The 15,489-nt window shown below is 45.4% G+C and overlaps 1 protein-coding gene across 3 annotated transcripts in view; it reads left to right on the top strand.

Annotated features, from left to right (window-relative positions):
• The first annotated feature begins 553 nt into the window (after window positions 1-553).
• The window catches only part of LOC130524037 (receptor tyrosine-protein kinase erbB-4-like), a 173,900-nt gene continuing 158,964 nt past the window's right edge, over window positions 554-15,489 (top strand). For all 3 annotated transcript variants that reach the window (XM_057029746.1, XM_057029737.1, XM_057029755.1), the window contains exon 1: window positions 554-956. In XM_057029746.1, the coding sequence (XP_056885726.1) occupies window positions 878-956 (79 nt within the window). In that variant the 5' untranslated portion in view covers window positions 554-877. The remainder of the gene's footprint in view (window positions 957-15,489) is intronic.

Below are 15,489 nucleotides of genomic sequence, written 5' to 3'. Positions count from 1 at the left end.
GGGTCCGCGCAGACATTTCTGTCAGCTTTAATGTTTTGTGATTACTGAGGAGAAATGAAAATCGCTGCTTTAAGATCAGATATGAAAATAAATATTTTCTGCTCATAATGGGGCTGTCAGAATAACCCCGCATTAAATGAAGCCACTTTAGACCAAAGGATACATATTTATTCACGGAATCAGCGGCAGAATGACAAATTCACATGGTAACAATGGAATATCTGCCACATCAGTCTCGCAGAATAATGGTTCAAAATCAGCAGCATTTGTGACTTTGTGGTCAGAAACACTCTAGATCTTCGCGTTTGGTCACTCTATGCACCTGTAAACCCTTCTATCTGCATTTATTCTGACTTGGCTTTGCATGACAGGTGCAACGAAGCAGACGCACAACCCCACGGAGCTTTGGCAACTTGTGTCGGCCAATCGCCGTGCGTAAGGAGTCGCGGCTGGCGGGGTTCGAGGGTGAGCGTCGGGCAACTTTGCCAATCGCAGATCCCGTAGGAGGAGTTCCGAGGTTCGGGGGTGTGTCTGAAGAATACGAGCGCACAGCTGCACACTGTTTCCAAGTCTGGGAGTAATGGCACGAGTGCTGCGTTAGTGTTTAGACCAGCTTCAGAGTGCGCGCGTAACGAATTTCCATTCGGCCGCTTCTGCGTTCACGCGTGCCGCACGTTTCGAGTGTCGGGCCGCGGGGGGACGAGGCGGTGGACGGCAGGACAACTGTAAACTTGTCCGAAAGCGACGCAAGTCCACAAACTCACTGGAGAGAGAGGAGGCTTCGCTCGCAAACACTCCATCCTTTTTTCGTGCTGTTCCAAGGGAAGATACGCAGCTGGCCATGTGAATTTAACGGAGATAACTGCCAGGCACAACAATGACACCAACCGCTGCCCCGCGTTTCTTCGCCTTTCTCCTGACTTGCCTGTTGTTCCGGGCGAGCTCTTCACAGTCAGGTGAGTTGACCGCCGTCCGCCTGCTGCTCACCGGTGCGCCGCTGATCCGTCCTCGGCGCGCACAGCGGCGCATCCATCAGATCATACACACACTTCCCCATCTCTGCTGTTATAATACGCCTTTACTGGGGGGCGTCAGGGCTGGGCAAATCAGACCTTTTTTTTTGGTGTTTTTTGACCGTGAATCCAGGTTCCCTAAAATGTTGGTGACATGAAAACATCCCATCGATGACATTCACGTGATGCAGAGGAGCAGGTGTTGTTTTCACTTGTAGCAATACACGAGTTGGATGAATCCAAGTGAGTCACCTGCTCTGTCTTCTCCGTGCACAGAGCGGCACTGTTGAATTTGGAGGGAGATGAGAGCGTTCCATGTCCAAGACACATGCCCTATAGAAAAGTGTGGACGCACGGAGAGCAGTGACAACGGGCTTTTGTGCCGCGGGCATCCCTCCTGTGGTGCACAACAGAAGTTGCTTCATGAGTTTTGTTTTATTTTTTTAATCTTTTAGTAAAGATAGAGTAAAGATCACCCGCATGTTTGATTAAGGGCTTGTTCACTGTCATTCCAAGGGCGTATATTAAAAAAAATAAAATAATCCAACCCTATTTGATAAAAGTCCTGCGATTGCGCGTTCGGAGATATCATTGTTGGGTTGTGTAAGCTGCGGTGTCACTCTGTAACCTGTATAAAGGGCGATAACAGGGCGCTCATCCATATGCATTCTGTAATCGGGATCAAAGCAAAGAGGATTAAGGTGAAATTACATTAGCCCGTTCCTCATTTTATAGTGAGCCCTCCCTCGGGGATCCCTCCGACCACATGGACACAGCAGCGTTACTGCGCGCAGCGGCGATGTGTGTGAACAGTAGAGAAGCGCTGGCTCTTTACGCACATGGAGGTATAGGAGCGCAGCGGAGCGTGTGAGTGAGTGAGTGTGTGTAAGAGAGAGAGAGACAGAAAAGCCCTCTGCTTGTCAGTGATGCGCACACTTGGGCTCCTCGCTACAAGAAATGAGGCTGTAGAGAATAAATCGAATCAAATCTAATCCAATCATTGGAGGTTATAATCAAATAATGAGTTTTGTATCTACCTGTAAACCTGAGTTGAAAATCGAATATTTGTTGCTGCTATATTTATTATTTAGTGAAATTATTTCTTGCTACATCTTTGGCGCCGCTGTATTGTTTCGGTAGGAGAAAAGCTCCATCTTTGTCTTCTGTTCCCCAATTAAAGGCGAAACACGTTTTCGTCGTATTCTAATCCCTCATGAAGACGCTCAAGATGCAGCGAAGCATCGTTTACACGGTTAACAAGGTTAACAAGACCCAGGTTCAGCCGACGTGTGATGAAACGTGACAGATGATTGTCTAGTGTTTCTGAGCCCGGACACCCCGGACGTGGATGCGATCCGACATACGTATTTGCTTAAAGTTGTCATTTTCCATATTTGGGAACCATCCAGAATATTTTGCGTGGTTCCATGATGATAACTGGACAAGTAAATTCTAAAATAGAAAATAAAAAGGAAACACTTGAGAACACACCACAAAATGAGGACCACATTAAGGCAGCTTGCCTTCTGCCTTTCACGCAGACTGGCAACAGAGCCGGGATGAGCTCCAATTCCTCTGAGATTTATTCGGAAGTGAGACAGAATTTTAAAAAAAAATCGGGCGGAATAAACAAATGTGGGCGTAAACAGGTTTTAGAGATCACGCTAATACGTGTGAGCACATCTAAAAGGCTTCTTACGAGGAATGACGCAAAAAAAGAAAAGAAAACAGAAAAGCGCGCACACTCGATACAAAAACGCGCATCTGATGAGTCACTGTATAAATCCGCGTTTAAAAATACAGGAATTATGGATTACGCTGCATGCTTGTTTCCCTCAACTTCAAAATGACGTTTGGCAACCGGAAATTCTCAACCTTATTTTTGGAGAGTACCCGAATCTTTTAGTTCCTGCTGAGGAGCATAAACACAGACGGAGAGCCGGAAGTCACCTGTGTGCGGCCTGCACGCCGCTCTGCAGCATCACCAACCATCTGTGAGCATGTGAAGATTCCCTAATAATCAACAACAGAGAGAATTGTGTTTTGTTCAACGGCCTAATATTATTAGGGAAATAATAATAGTAATGAAAACTTTTCTAATTTCAAATTCCCAGCACGAGGGAGGCAGGTGCTTCTTCTATCACACTGCTCATTTAAGGAAGGCTGGGAGATCTGCTTTCCTGAGCTCTGTTCAGGTCATATCCTCTCCTGCTGTTGAAGCACCTTTGACCCCTCGCTGCCATCAGGCTTCTTCCTCCAGGAGCGGCTGCCTTTGATTAGCTGGTGATCCACTTTCATTTGCTGGAAAGAGTGAATCTGATCCTCGGCGCTATCGGACGCCCTGGGCCTGGACGAGAGACGAAACAGCAACTTAATGTCATTGATCCACTAATTGGGAGAGTCTGTTGAAGTAATGCAGTTCGGCATTGAGAAGAATCTCCGGGGAAACTAGACGTGAGTTGACGATTAGTCCGTTCGCGGTGTCTTTTTCTTTTTACAGTCTCGCCCTTTTGTGTGATCTGCAGATCACCGCTGCGCTGAAATCAGTGGTTGAAGATTGTGTTTTCGTAAAATACGACAAGTTCTACTACTAGAGCGAGGACTAATACTGCCGTTTTCTTCGCATTTGTCTTTAACCACCCTACATTGATTGATGATTTTTGTATGATACCTCTAATTTACTCCGAGAAATTTTCTTTAATATTCCAAAATGGGATGCATATCTGTGTGTGTGTGTGTGTGTGTGTGTGTGTGTGTGTGTGTGCACATTTGCGTGCACGGGCATGTAGGATCCTCCCGTCCTGATATGAGTTTGGTTGCTAATCTCTTCTAATGTTGCTTCTCCTCGCCACCGCCCGGACGTTTGCATGTTTATGCTGTGTTGTTCCAAAGCGTGTTCACTCCTGAAGACATGACATTATTTTCCACTTCGGGCTCGTTGACGGGCTCATAACCGGCCCGAGCAGAAATTATTGGTTCACATCCCATGTGACCTTTGCAAACACCACCCTCATCTATCATTTGCAGATGCGAATGCGCTGCACATGTTTGGGTTGCTCTGCCGTGCATAATTTGTATTAAATGTCCTGTTTGCAGACTGTGTAATAACCACATGCCTGCACACAGTTTATTTGACATATTTAAAATGCAGACTGTTGGTTGGGCGCATTGTTTACAAGCAGTGGGTTCGCTGCAGATTTGACAGGGCTTATTAAAGATGCAATGTTTGAGCATTTCTTCTGTGTTTCTCCACATCCCTGATCCCTTTTTTGCATTGGGGAAGTTGCGCAATCGCAGAGCTTTTGTGTACAGGAGAGAATGGAAGATAAGGCAGAGCAAATAGATACCCGGACAGTGGTGGGCCGTCAGGGCCAGCGAGGCCTTCTCTGCCGGCCAAAACATAGAAAAGTGAAATTCATTTGTTGTTTTTGTAAACATGTAAATAAAATTGTTCACCAGTCTGTTTTCTTCAAGTCATATTAGATCCACTTAGTTGCACCGCTTCCAGCGTTGTATATTATGGTAGAGGTTTTTATCCAATCATATTTCGGCTAGCTTCTGTTGTCAGGTCCTATGAAATCTGCCCGGGGCCTTCTGAATCAACAGAAGAGGCTCCTGTGTGTTGCCAGTGAACGGACAAAGTCAGTTGCGATCCCGAGTCTGCCACCACTTAGCCAGCTCGGATCTAACGCTGAACGTGACATCTACGCATCCTGTGATTGGATCGGCACTGAAAGGTGCAACATTGCAAAATATGTGGAATGCACCCAGAGATCTGTTGGCTTCCAACACCTCTCGCTGTATTTTTTAACTCCTGATGGCTGGAGGATAAGAGACATTTGGCTGTTGATATTCCTTTAGCCACTGTTGAGTGGTCATTCTTGGCATTAAACTTATGCCAGAAGTCCGACCACACAGAAACTTCAAGCATTAGCCTCCATTTCCATAGAACAAGACGGATTTTATTTTCAAATTACCAATTTCAAATTTTCAAAATTGGTGAGTCCAAGAATTTGATTTCTATTTGTGTTCTGTTTTTATTTGACTTCAGTCGCAGCTGCGCCAACATGTTCAAGTGTACAAGTGCTCTGTTTACTTTTATGTGCAATAGTTTGTTATTGTCTTACAGGAATCGGCGACAATGAGCAGTTTATTGGACAAACTTGTTTCGCACCACGTACTGTTGGTGGACTTATTAACTGTGTTGACTCATCTCTAAAAATCACCTTTTTCTTTGAAAAACGTCTCTGAATTGTGAAGGGGAGCTTTTTGATTTCAAATACTCCGGAAACTAAGTGTTGCTCGAGTGGCAACAAGGGATGTAATGTATGAACTGTATGGACTCTCGAGCTGGGGTGACATATTGATGGGACCATGGGCGTATTATTTAGGTAGGACTACAGGAAGTAGGATGTCATTGAAGGCCTAGACAAAGATGGAGCTTTTCCCCTCCCGAAATGTACAGCCCCCCACTCAATCCTGATGGCCGCGGTGCAGCATTTAACCTCCCCTCCCCCCAAAAACCCAACACAGCAGCCAAATACTTTCATTAGCCAGGTATTGCAACAAACGCTCCACATCAAGAAAACGGGAGAGGTTCTCCTTGATGTCTGTGGCAATTATCCCCCAGATATGGTAGACAGATCAGGGACGGAACGTTTCAGTGGCTGCGAAATCAATCTGCTGCATTTTAATTAGCCTCACAAATGTGCTTTTATTGCCACAAAGAAGAGACCGCAGCCTGACGAATTATACGAGTCCTGGGCTTCTATAACATTGGGGCTTTGTGAGCACAATTGATGCAACATCTCCACAGAGTGGCCAAAAGCTGCAGGAACTATTAAAACTATTATGAGGGTAAAGAAGGGGAATGGTGCCATGTGGGTTGAACTTTTTAACTGAAGGGTTTGTTCTTCAAGCACCAAACAGCCTCATTGTCAGTTGATTTGATAAACTCTTGAATTGAACCGTTTGAGTCCCCAGTGCTCCACTTCTCCTTCACTTCCTTTTCCTGTGGAATGTGACACCTGTTCATGCTGCTTTTGCCCAGAGACATGAAGCGAGGCTGAAAGATCCAGGCCCCCGGAAAGCCCGTGTTCCTTTAACAACGTACAGTTGTGTATGAGTGCACGTCTGTCACTTTGTCGAATTTTGATCCTCTTTGTTGTTCCTCTTTTTTTCCCTGTGATAAGCACGCCTGTCCTCTGGATCCTCCTGGAGGGCTGTGGACGGCTGTCAGCCATGAACCCTTTTGACAGGCACATTTTGAGGGTTTCAGAATGTGGTGACAGGGGGTCTTAGCGACACGCTTATGCGAACGTGTGTGTGTGTGTGTGTGTCTAGTGACTGTGTCTGTCACTGTTTATTTGCGTAGATGAAGGGTAAGAGGAATAGAGAGTGACTGACAGACCATCTGAGCACCAGAGTCTCCCCCTCTCTCTGCTCCACTGTCTGCCTGATCCCCCCCACCCCCCCCAACACACACCCCCGGCCTTCCTTCCTCTGTGGCTTTGTGAGCCTTCACATAATGCGGGAACATTAAAATGACAATAGAAATTATGGCTAATCTTTGTTAAGACACTCATTACTGTCGTCCTTTAGAAGAAGCGTCTGATGATAAGAGCTGGGCTGCCATGTTCCTCTGAAGCGTATTGACACATTTGAGTGATGTGTTTTATTCTAACATTTTTGTTATTTCTTTTTTCTCCCTTTCTATTCCTGCTCAAAGTTAATAACGGTGGAGCACATATGAAAGGATGATAATAGGCTGACAAGTTAGGCATGAAAGGCTGGCTCCACCTTCAAACGCGCTTTTCATGCAGTTCTGCATGTGGGTGTGTGTTAAAGGGCTGATTTCTCTGCACTTTCTCTTCCGCGCTCTCCGCCGCCTTCCTCTTTTAGTAATCCCGTAATAAAATATTCATAGCTAATCTGCATTTACAATGTAATTACAGACAGGCTTGTGAGTGATATCGGATATCGCCAGCAGAACACACACTTTACACAAAATAAGGATTTGGTGATTTGCGTGGCTGGATAAATAAGAGGACTGGTGTGTGTCCGTTTAATGCAACTGGTTGAGTTGCAGTTTTTTCCCCCATGAGTCCTTGAATCTGAGGGTAAATTTCTCTGCGTCGCTGCGTCGCTTCTGCCAAAGTCATGCTGAATGAAGCAACACAATGAAAAAACGTGGCAAAAGTGTCCCCTCTGCCTCTGTGGCGGTGCCCCTGCTGCTCGGATTCCGTGCCCATCTTTTAGGCCCCGCTGGCCTCCATTTAGTGCTAATAGAGCAGCGTGTCCTGTGTGCTATTCCTGCAGGTCGATTTTTCACTTGTGCCGGAGGAGAGGGAGGGTGGCGTCCTTTTAAATGAAGCACTTGGCGTTTGTGACCTGTAATAAATGAGTTTGCAGTCAGTCATGGCAGCTGTAAAGAGACATCTGGGAACAAGAAAAAAAAACTGATGAGAACGGAGGGTACTCAGACTGGAGTGGGAAACAGGTCTCATCCTAGCACAGGATATGGCCACAGCAAATATCCTGATGCAGTTATAATAATACATTATTTTGTCTAAAGAACAATACCAGCTTCGTGTACAAACCTCGGAGAAGAAATAAAACAGAATACTCTAGAAATCAGTGTAATCCTTATATGTATGACCACAAAGATACGCTCCTAATCGAATTCCTTGGATAATCAGATCATTGAAGTGATCATTCAAACAGCATTAATGCTCATTAATCTGAATTTTCTTTGCATTCTTTTACATCTGTGCATGTTTAAAATAACAAGGACTAACTAGCTACCATATTAGGATAGCTAACACTAATGTGAAAATTACAGGAAGTTGGACATGTGTACGTGCACTGTAAGAAATGCGCTAAACAATATCCCTCAGATTACTACAATTACCTGATTACACCGAGTCATCTGAAATTAAGGGTGACGTAGACTAACTAAGTGATGAACAAGATGGGGGGACAAAGGCTGGATGTGTGGTTGAGCGACACAAACTCATCAGTTCATATAGCTCATACATTATGCATGAGAAGAAAATAAGTCCAAATATGCTGAAACGAAGACCATAAAATGCATAAAAAATTAAAAAGCAAACAGATGGTCAGCCAATCCCTGTGATTATCATATCACAGCATCTTCATCAGAACTTTGGCCACGCTTTTATTCCTCTTTTGGCATCTGAATTCGCTAGTATTCCCTGTGGCCGGTCTTTATGAGTGTTATCGAAGGGAGGGCTTTAAAATGTAACCTTTTTATTGAAGCGCTATCTGGTAGTACGTGATCACTGGGCTAACTGTGTTTGTGGGAAAGCCGTTGTCCCCAAACTGCTCCAGGAGCTTTAAGTGGAATATTGATTTCACTCCAAAACAAAGAGTCCAAGCCACAAAAACCAAGAATCTCAGTCCTTGAGAGGAGGAATCATTGAGTTGTTATTATTGATTTGTGGCTAAACTCTACTGTTTTAGCCCTTTTATGTCCCTTTAAGTTATTTGTCTTTAAACAATGGATCTGTTTATATTCTCGGTGAGGGAGTTTTCTTTGGGATTACAACTCAGTGTGGAGTCCGGAAGCAATATTTCACTTTTATTCAGGAGTTTTTACACATTTCTGGCTGACGAACGTTAATGGAAATGCTCCGCTCTCCCTCCGCTGTGTGTTATGTGGTCATGGCTCATATGAAGCAGCAGTCACCTTGCAGCCGAGCAGAAATAGTGCAGCTCACTTTTGGCGGATGTGAAGGTACATAAAGCACGGGATGAGAGGAGCGGGAAAGGCAATTGACCTTGGTTGCTTTTGGGGGCAGCCGACACGGCCATCCGGATGGATGCGGCGCGTCCGCAGCCTGACAGGGTTGGAATGGAATGAACAGACAGGACTTGATAGTAATGTTGATAGTGTAAAGCTATCTCTTTTTTTCCCTTCTACTAGACCTGTGCGTGACCTTTGAATGCACTGCTGACCTTTGAGTGATGTGAAACGATCAACGTGTGCACATATACTGTGGCATTGTAGCTCCTACAGGAGACGGATGGAATTGCAGCTTCCATAGTGTGCGTTTGGAACGGGATGGGGCGTGGGTGTGTATTAAATATGAATTGAGCTGACTGAAAGTGACCTGGGTCCAAAGTTAACCCGGCCATTTAGCCCTGCTGCACTCAACCGTTAACCAGAGACAGGGGTGATTTATCTCAGCCCGTCACTGGCACATAGGCAGAAGTGCGGCATGTTTTTCTTACTGCAGCTCCCCTCCAGCCACCCTTTGTTCTGAAACCCGCTCCTGCAGAGAAGCATTATCCCCTGATGGCAAGGTGAAATTGATGCTGATGCAAGACTTTTTGGTAGCAGTCGTGCAGAGTGAGACAGGAGTAAAGGGCAAAATTTCCTAAATTTAGTAAGAAAAAGGCAGGGGACATGCCTGGTAAGCGGCATGAACGATGTCATTCTTTTGGCGGGTCAGGAAAGTGTCCTGGGAGTCTTGGTGAAAATGGCTGCTATCAGAGGAGCCGGACGGACAATTAATCAGCGGTGGGTCCAGAGGGGGAGCTGGGGCACTGACGGAGGCTCTTCAGTTCCCCCCTCCCTCACCCACACACCCATATACACACACTCCTTCCCTCTTTTCTCCTTGTCCTTTTCCTTTCAAAGGTCTGAGAGTCTTTAGAAATCATTTGCGAGTGTCTCTTATGAGCTGATGGCTACCTCTGCAGCAGCAGACGGGGAGGATGGGTTACGGTGGGTTGACTGGTGGCCATGCTTCACCTTAACCAAACCCTCATCTCCCTTGCGTTCACCCCCACATGGCTGGTGTCAAGTGATTGATGGACTTGGTTTTGACAGGGTCTGGTCCCCCCGAAAGCTATCCTCAGGAAGGACGCTGTCCTCTAGCTCCATATTGAGGAGAGACAGACAAAATGGGGAAAAAAAACAAGGAGTGGAAGAGTGCGTATTCTCTACCCTGTTGCCCATCATGCCTTGCCAGGGTTGCTACGGTGAGTAATCTTTTCCTTAAACGGCGCACCTGTTCTCAGTTTTCCATTGCATCATCCTGTGGTGTTTTCACCGAGGCCAAGCTGTACCAACACGGTCGCCCCAAATACACTGTGGATTCTATTCTTTATTCTTAAAGACACGTTGTTTTGAGTTTTTATTTATTTATTTAATCATCATTTGAGTGGCCCAACCTACAACCCTGGTCAGTATACAGTTTTTTACTGAAGGATTAGACAGAGGAATCAGGTGGAGGATTAGAACTAGGTCTTATCAGCCACATTAGTAACCAACACGACCAAGAAGAGCAAAAGAACCGCACCAAAAGTGTCGCCTGTCTGTAGGAAGACACCAGTCTGAATACAAAAACTCAAATTTCTCACTGCTGGAATATTTGGATACCATGTTTCTGGAGACTACAGTGGAGGGATCTTCCGTTTCTCAACATGGATGAAGGATTGTGATCTGATAATAGTACAGCAAAATATGATTAATGCCTACTGATGTGTATTAACTGTCAGTATGGGAGGAGCTCTGAAGGGGTTCAAATTCATCTCGAATTTCTTACAAAAAGACGACGTGTAGGAGGTTGCTCAGTGTTGGATAGACCTTTTCTAATGCCTTCAAATTTTTGAAGAAGCTGCAAGCTGTTGCAGCTAAATGATCTGTCCTCTAACCATGTGTCTTTGGAATGTGGATGGAAGCTGGAGTACCCAGCGAGATCACCACTGTGCAGGTGTTATTGCATTAAATCTGGATAAAACTCCTTTCCAAGTTCGTCTCTCAGTGACCTCGTGCAGCCAGGGTGGAAGTGTATTTGGGAACATTTTGCCATTGTTGGTTTGGACAGCAGACGCAGAAATGGTCCATTATTTGGACACAGGGATTTTTAAAGCTTTAAAGAGTGCTGCAGCTCTTCTGATGGCAATTGATCCCGACACGGACGTGTCTTATGGTGGATTTAACGGCAGTAAGTCTGCTGTATGTGTGCTTTTGAGGTGACGTGAGTGGAAGCTCTGTGCAGCTTTTCCCTCCAGGGGGGGTCCCGGTCCTCCGAGTAAGCAAACACCCACTTGATGTGGAGCCAAGTGAGGGGGAACAAGGAGCACAGTGTCTCCCCACTCCGAGTGCTTTGTCCTGGATGAGGCTCCCATCGTGGTTCTTGGCTCCCAACCTCACGTGACATGCCTGGGGATGAGGAAAGCGGCAGCCTCATGAGTGCTGTCTGCATGGGGAGGGCCCGCAGACCAAGATACAAACATCACCTCCGGGAGTGGAAAAAAAAAAATTTCTGTGAAGTTCTTCAAAACTCAGCAAACCCCAAAACATTTCAGCTTCTTTTAACACATGTTCATTCTCATTTCCCCTTCAGTCATGGTTTCTTCTTCTGCAGCTAAACAATAACTGGGTTACAAATAAAGCCATCCTTGTTCTGATTGGAGAGGTTTCAGGTATCTCTATTCCTGTCCCTCTGAACGTCAGGAGACGTTCCAGCTAAACACCCCAATGTGAGAGTTAATTCTCAGCTAAATAAAATTGTAAACCACAGAATGCAGCTGAGGCTGTCAGATGGCTGAACGATGCCTCAGCTGCCAGAATTTGAGGCTCGGGGGGGCCTTCATCATCAACTTTCTCAGTTTCAGATTCAAGGGTACACCCATGATGTTATCAACATCCCTGTTTCACATTAAAACTGTTTTTCACAGCACCTTGGAGACCAGAGTGAGGTTTCAACTAAAAGAAAATCAGAACTTAATCAAACCCCCACCGAGAAAAAACGGCCACTTTTCTAATTTAACAGCCCTTGTGTCAGCGCACAGTCATTTTCTGAATGTGTTAGTGTACAAAACTCCTCCAAGGATGTAATCCCAGCAGTAGCATCCACCTGACTCATGTCTTCAGTCAATCAGCAACCTCATCCTCGCGACGCTGGCAGTATCTCCAACCCTCTCCATGGTGATGAGTGCATTGTGCATTTGTCAGCCAAGCGTCTGGTAGCTGCAAACACAGAAACAACAGGTATCTTCTACAGTCTCCCAGGCATTTGTGTGTCAGTTGTGGGAGCAGTAGGATGAATAAAACATACCAGAATCAGAACCTGCCACCCCAGAAGTGTCAAACTCTCAGTATGGCTTAATGGTGAAACGCTGGGTCTGAATCACAGGGCATGGACTTAAGAGAATTACAAAATGCAGCTAGGAAAACTGGTTTCTTTGGATTCCTCAAGTAGACAAGGTCACGCTGAATGTAGTCCAAATGGATTCAGCAAGGCCCCCGTTGTAGCTTTTAGTCCAGTAACTTAAATACTGCCGGTGATCAAAAATAGCTTGTAAATGTTGTAATACGTGTAATTTCATCTTCCTCTCTGTCCTGGAAAAAAAATCCAAAACTTGACTCTCATTAACATATATTTCACAATGTTTGGCCCAGCACCAGGTGGTGGCGGCTAACCCCTACAGCTAATTATCTTTAAATTAGGGTTCAGGTCATGGTTTAATTAGGCCTAGCCACAAGGAGGTTTGTAGTTCAACACTAACTCCAGTAAGTTCAGCTGCCAAAGCTAATCAACTTAATGGAGACTCAAACATTGAGGGCCCTCCAGGGCCCAACATGCTAGCTCGAGTTCCTGCCTCATGCCAGTGGAAGAACTAACCCACTCACTATTACAATTTATGCACCAGTCAGAAAAATGGGAATTTTGGGCCAGGTGCTGTTGTGCATACAGAGAAATGGGACTCTGCTGGTTTCCTGAAAGTGCATGTGTCTGTTAAAATATGCAAAACGGGCCCTTCTTAAATGTTTAATGGAAATCAGACTCTACATCTCAGTATTCTCTTTTTTTTCCTGCCCAGGCTCTAAAATCACGATCCTAGTTTATGATTAGAAACAATCAGAAACCCCAGATTGTTACAAGATGGGAGTGTTTCATTAAAATAGGGCCTCTGATGGCTCGACAACAGCCGCTCGCACCACAGAAGGTGCAGGGGGAGGAGTATTGATTCAGACAAGGGAATATGAAATCTGGTTTTCCTTAATGAACCGGTCAGTCATTCTGCCAGATCATCACAGCCAACCCTCAAGTAAAGCCCCCTCCAAGTCACCTTTTTTTTTTTTTTTTTAAACAATGGACATTTGCAATTCATCTGCTGGAAAGAGCATCTTGCTGCAGTATTCTCTCGTCCATCTGTTTACCTGTCTTTTATACCTGAGGCCCAGACAGCTGGCAAATGGATAAATAAAGACTGAGCAAAAATTGGCAGTGGGTGTGTTTGTTCTGGGGGCATGTTGGCCGCCTCTGCACTGACAGCCAGTCTGTCTCCGAGGACTGAGTGACGGGAAGGGGCAGCAGAGCTGGCAGGACACTAATGGGTGTGATGCTAATGAGCTCCGAGCCAATAAACAAGCCCTCCCTTCCCTTTCCCTCCCCTCACCTCTGATCTCTTGTATGTTGAATATTCCCGCATGAAGATAAGGTCATTTCAGCTTGGTTGCCACAGGATACAAAAGCAGGTTGAATGTTGAGCCTGAAGCCTTAATTCGAGTCCCAGCTTCTTTTTCTCAGTGATTCCGTTACCTTCTTTACTTAAATTCATCTATTACTGTAATGCCTTTAAGGCCTTTGATCTGAAAGGAAATGATCTGTAAAAGTGGTCCACGTGGATTAAAAAGGTTTTGGATTTGAGAGGCACTCAACCCCACCGAACCTGGTGCCGTACAAACATTCCCACCAGAGTGGCACATTTTGTTATACTTCCTGCAGCAGTAAAACCTATAAAAACGACTCAGCGGTAACTCCGACTGCATGGCCAAGGATGCTTTTCTATGCTTTTTAGCCCCTTTCTTTTTAACAACCTGCGATGTCTCACACTTTTGTCCCCTCGCCCAAGAGAAATGTCACTTGGACCGGAATCGTCCATCAAGCTGGCATCTTTGACAGAGCGCTCGGTAAAAGGCCATGCTCCGATTGGCAGAGCATCCCCTGGCTGTGCTGTGTCAGGCTGATGCCGGCTTTGCTCCTCTCCCCTCTACGTTATTAGCATCCTCAAAACTGGAAAGGCCGCATCAAACCCTTCCAGTGCTCTATTTTTTTCCGCCCCTACTTTTCCCTTGGGACCCCGGAGTGTTTCTCAAACCTCTCCTGGGAGTTTATGTGTAGATTTCTTTGTCACATATTGTTGGAAGGCATAATAAAGAATTCACTTTTTAGATATGGACACCAAGTAAAAGCTGCAAAGTAATCCAAGTTTATTCAATATATTAGTTATTATTTTCTTTGCCAGGAGACTTTGGGGGTCTTCTTTGGTGCATCTATAGGAACGATCAATGTGCTGATGGAGTGCAACCAGGATTCCCTCCGCAGGCTAACAACATTATTAATTGCATGTCTTACTTTATCTTGAGCCGTTAGCTAATCACAATTCAGTTTGAAAGGTATGAGAAGCGACCACTGGCTGTTTACAGTAAGTCAAGCGCACCTCAAAGCCAGTTTCCTTTTTTTCGTCCTGATTACTCACTAAATCCAATAAAGCCGAGTACCTTTGTCACTCTAAATGCCGGCTGGTATCTTTTGTTTTCTTTCGGACTTCAGTACCATCTAACCAAGAGTAATCTGCCTCCTTTGGCTGCTTCTTATATGATTTTGTGAAATTGCAAGTGCCACGCATACCGAGCCACGTGTTGAGAGCACTGGCTCGTGCCAGCGAGATGGAGACACGTTAGTGGTTTTAGTGGCCGACTGTAAAAAACGTGTAAAAAAGGGATGACAGCTGGTCAAAACAAGGCGGTCGCGGGCCTCAAAGGGCGTCTTTAGGCTGTGCATATCTGTATGTAGTGTGTGTGTGTGTGTGTGTGTGTGTGTGTGTGTGTTTCGAGCTCACCCAACAACAGTTTTCCTTCAGAACAGCGTTTCTATCTCTTGTGCGACCTAAACTGACACGCAACGATCTCTGGCCTCTTGCTAGTAAAAAGAACATGCATGTTAATTACAGCGTGTGATGCTGACCCTGATGTAAATGAGAGACTCTGACCCTCACCCACGGCTTGACTTCTAACCCGAGCCGGCAGATCTGGAGAACTTTCAGGGGATCTTTCAAACCTCGGCCCGTCCTCTTTGCTCTGAAGAAAGAGAACATTTACTGTGAATATGATGCTGTCGTTTGTTTAAAGGCTTCTTTCTTTTGCTTTCATTTTTTAGCCACTTCAGAGACTAGCCATCGTTTGCCGATTTCTCAGTTATGCACAGCTTCACACGAGGTAGCAGAGCTCACCAATTGGTGCACACAGAATATGCTCTGCTGGCTGTGATCTCCTGATTATTCCTCTGTTTGCATTGAACGTGTTCATACAGTAAATTAATCTGTGCTCGCCAACCAGTGCAAACAAACATCTGCTCGGGACGATCCTTTACGCATTCTGCTTTTGCAGTTGGGTTGTTCCGCCGGTGTGTGTTTGGCCGTTTGCTCGTGTGTTGCT

Source organism: Takifugu flavidus, chromosome 1 (genome assembly GCF_003711565.1).
Source record: "Takifugu flavidus isolate HTHZ2018 chromosome 1, ASM371156v2, whole genome shotgun sequence".
NCBI classification, from domain to species: domain Eukaryota; kingdom Metazoa; phylum Chordata; class Actinopteri; order Tetraodontiformes; family Tetraodontidae; genus Takifugu; species Takifugu flavidus.
The sequence above is the reverse complement of the archived record's forward strand: the minus strand, read 5'-3'. Positions and strand labels throughout refer to the sequence as shown.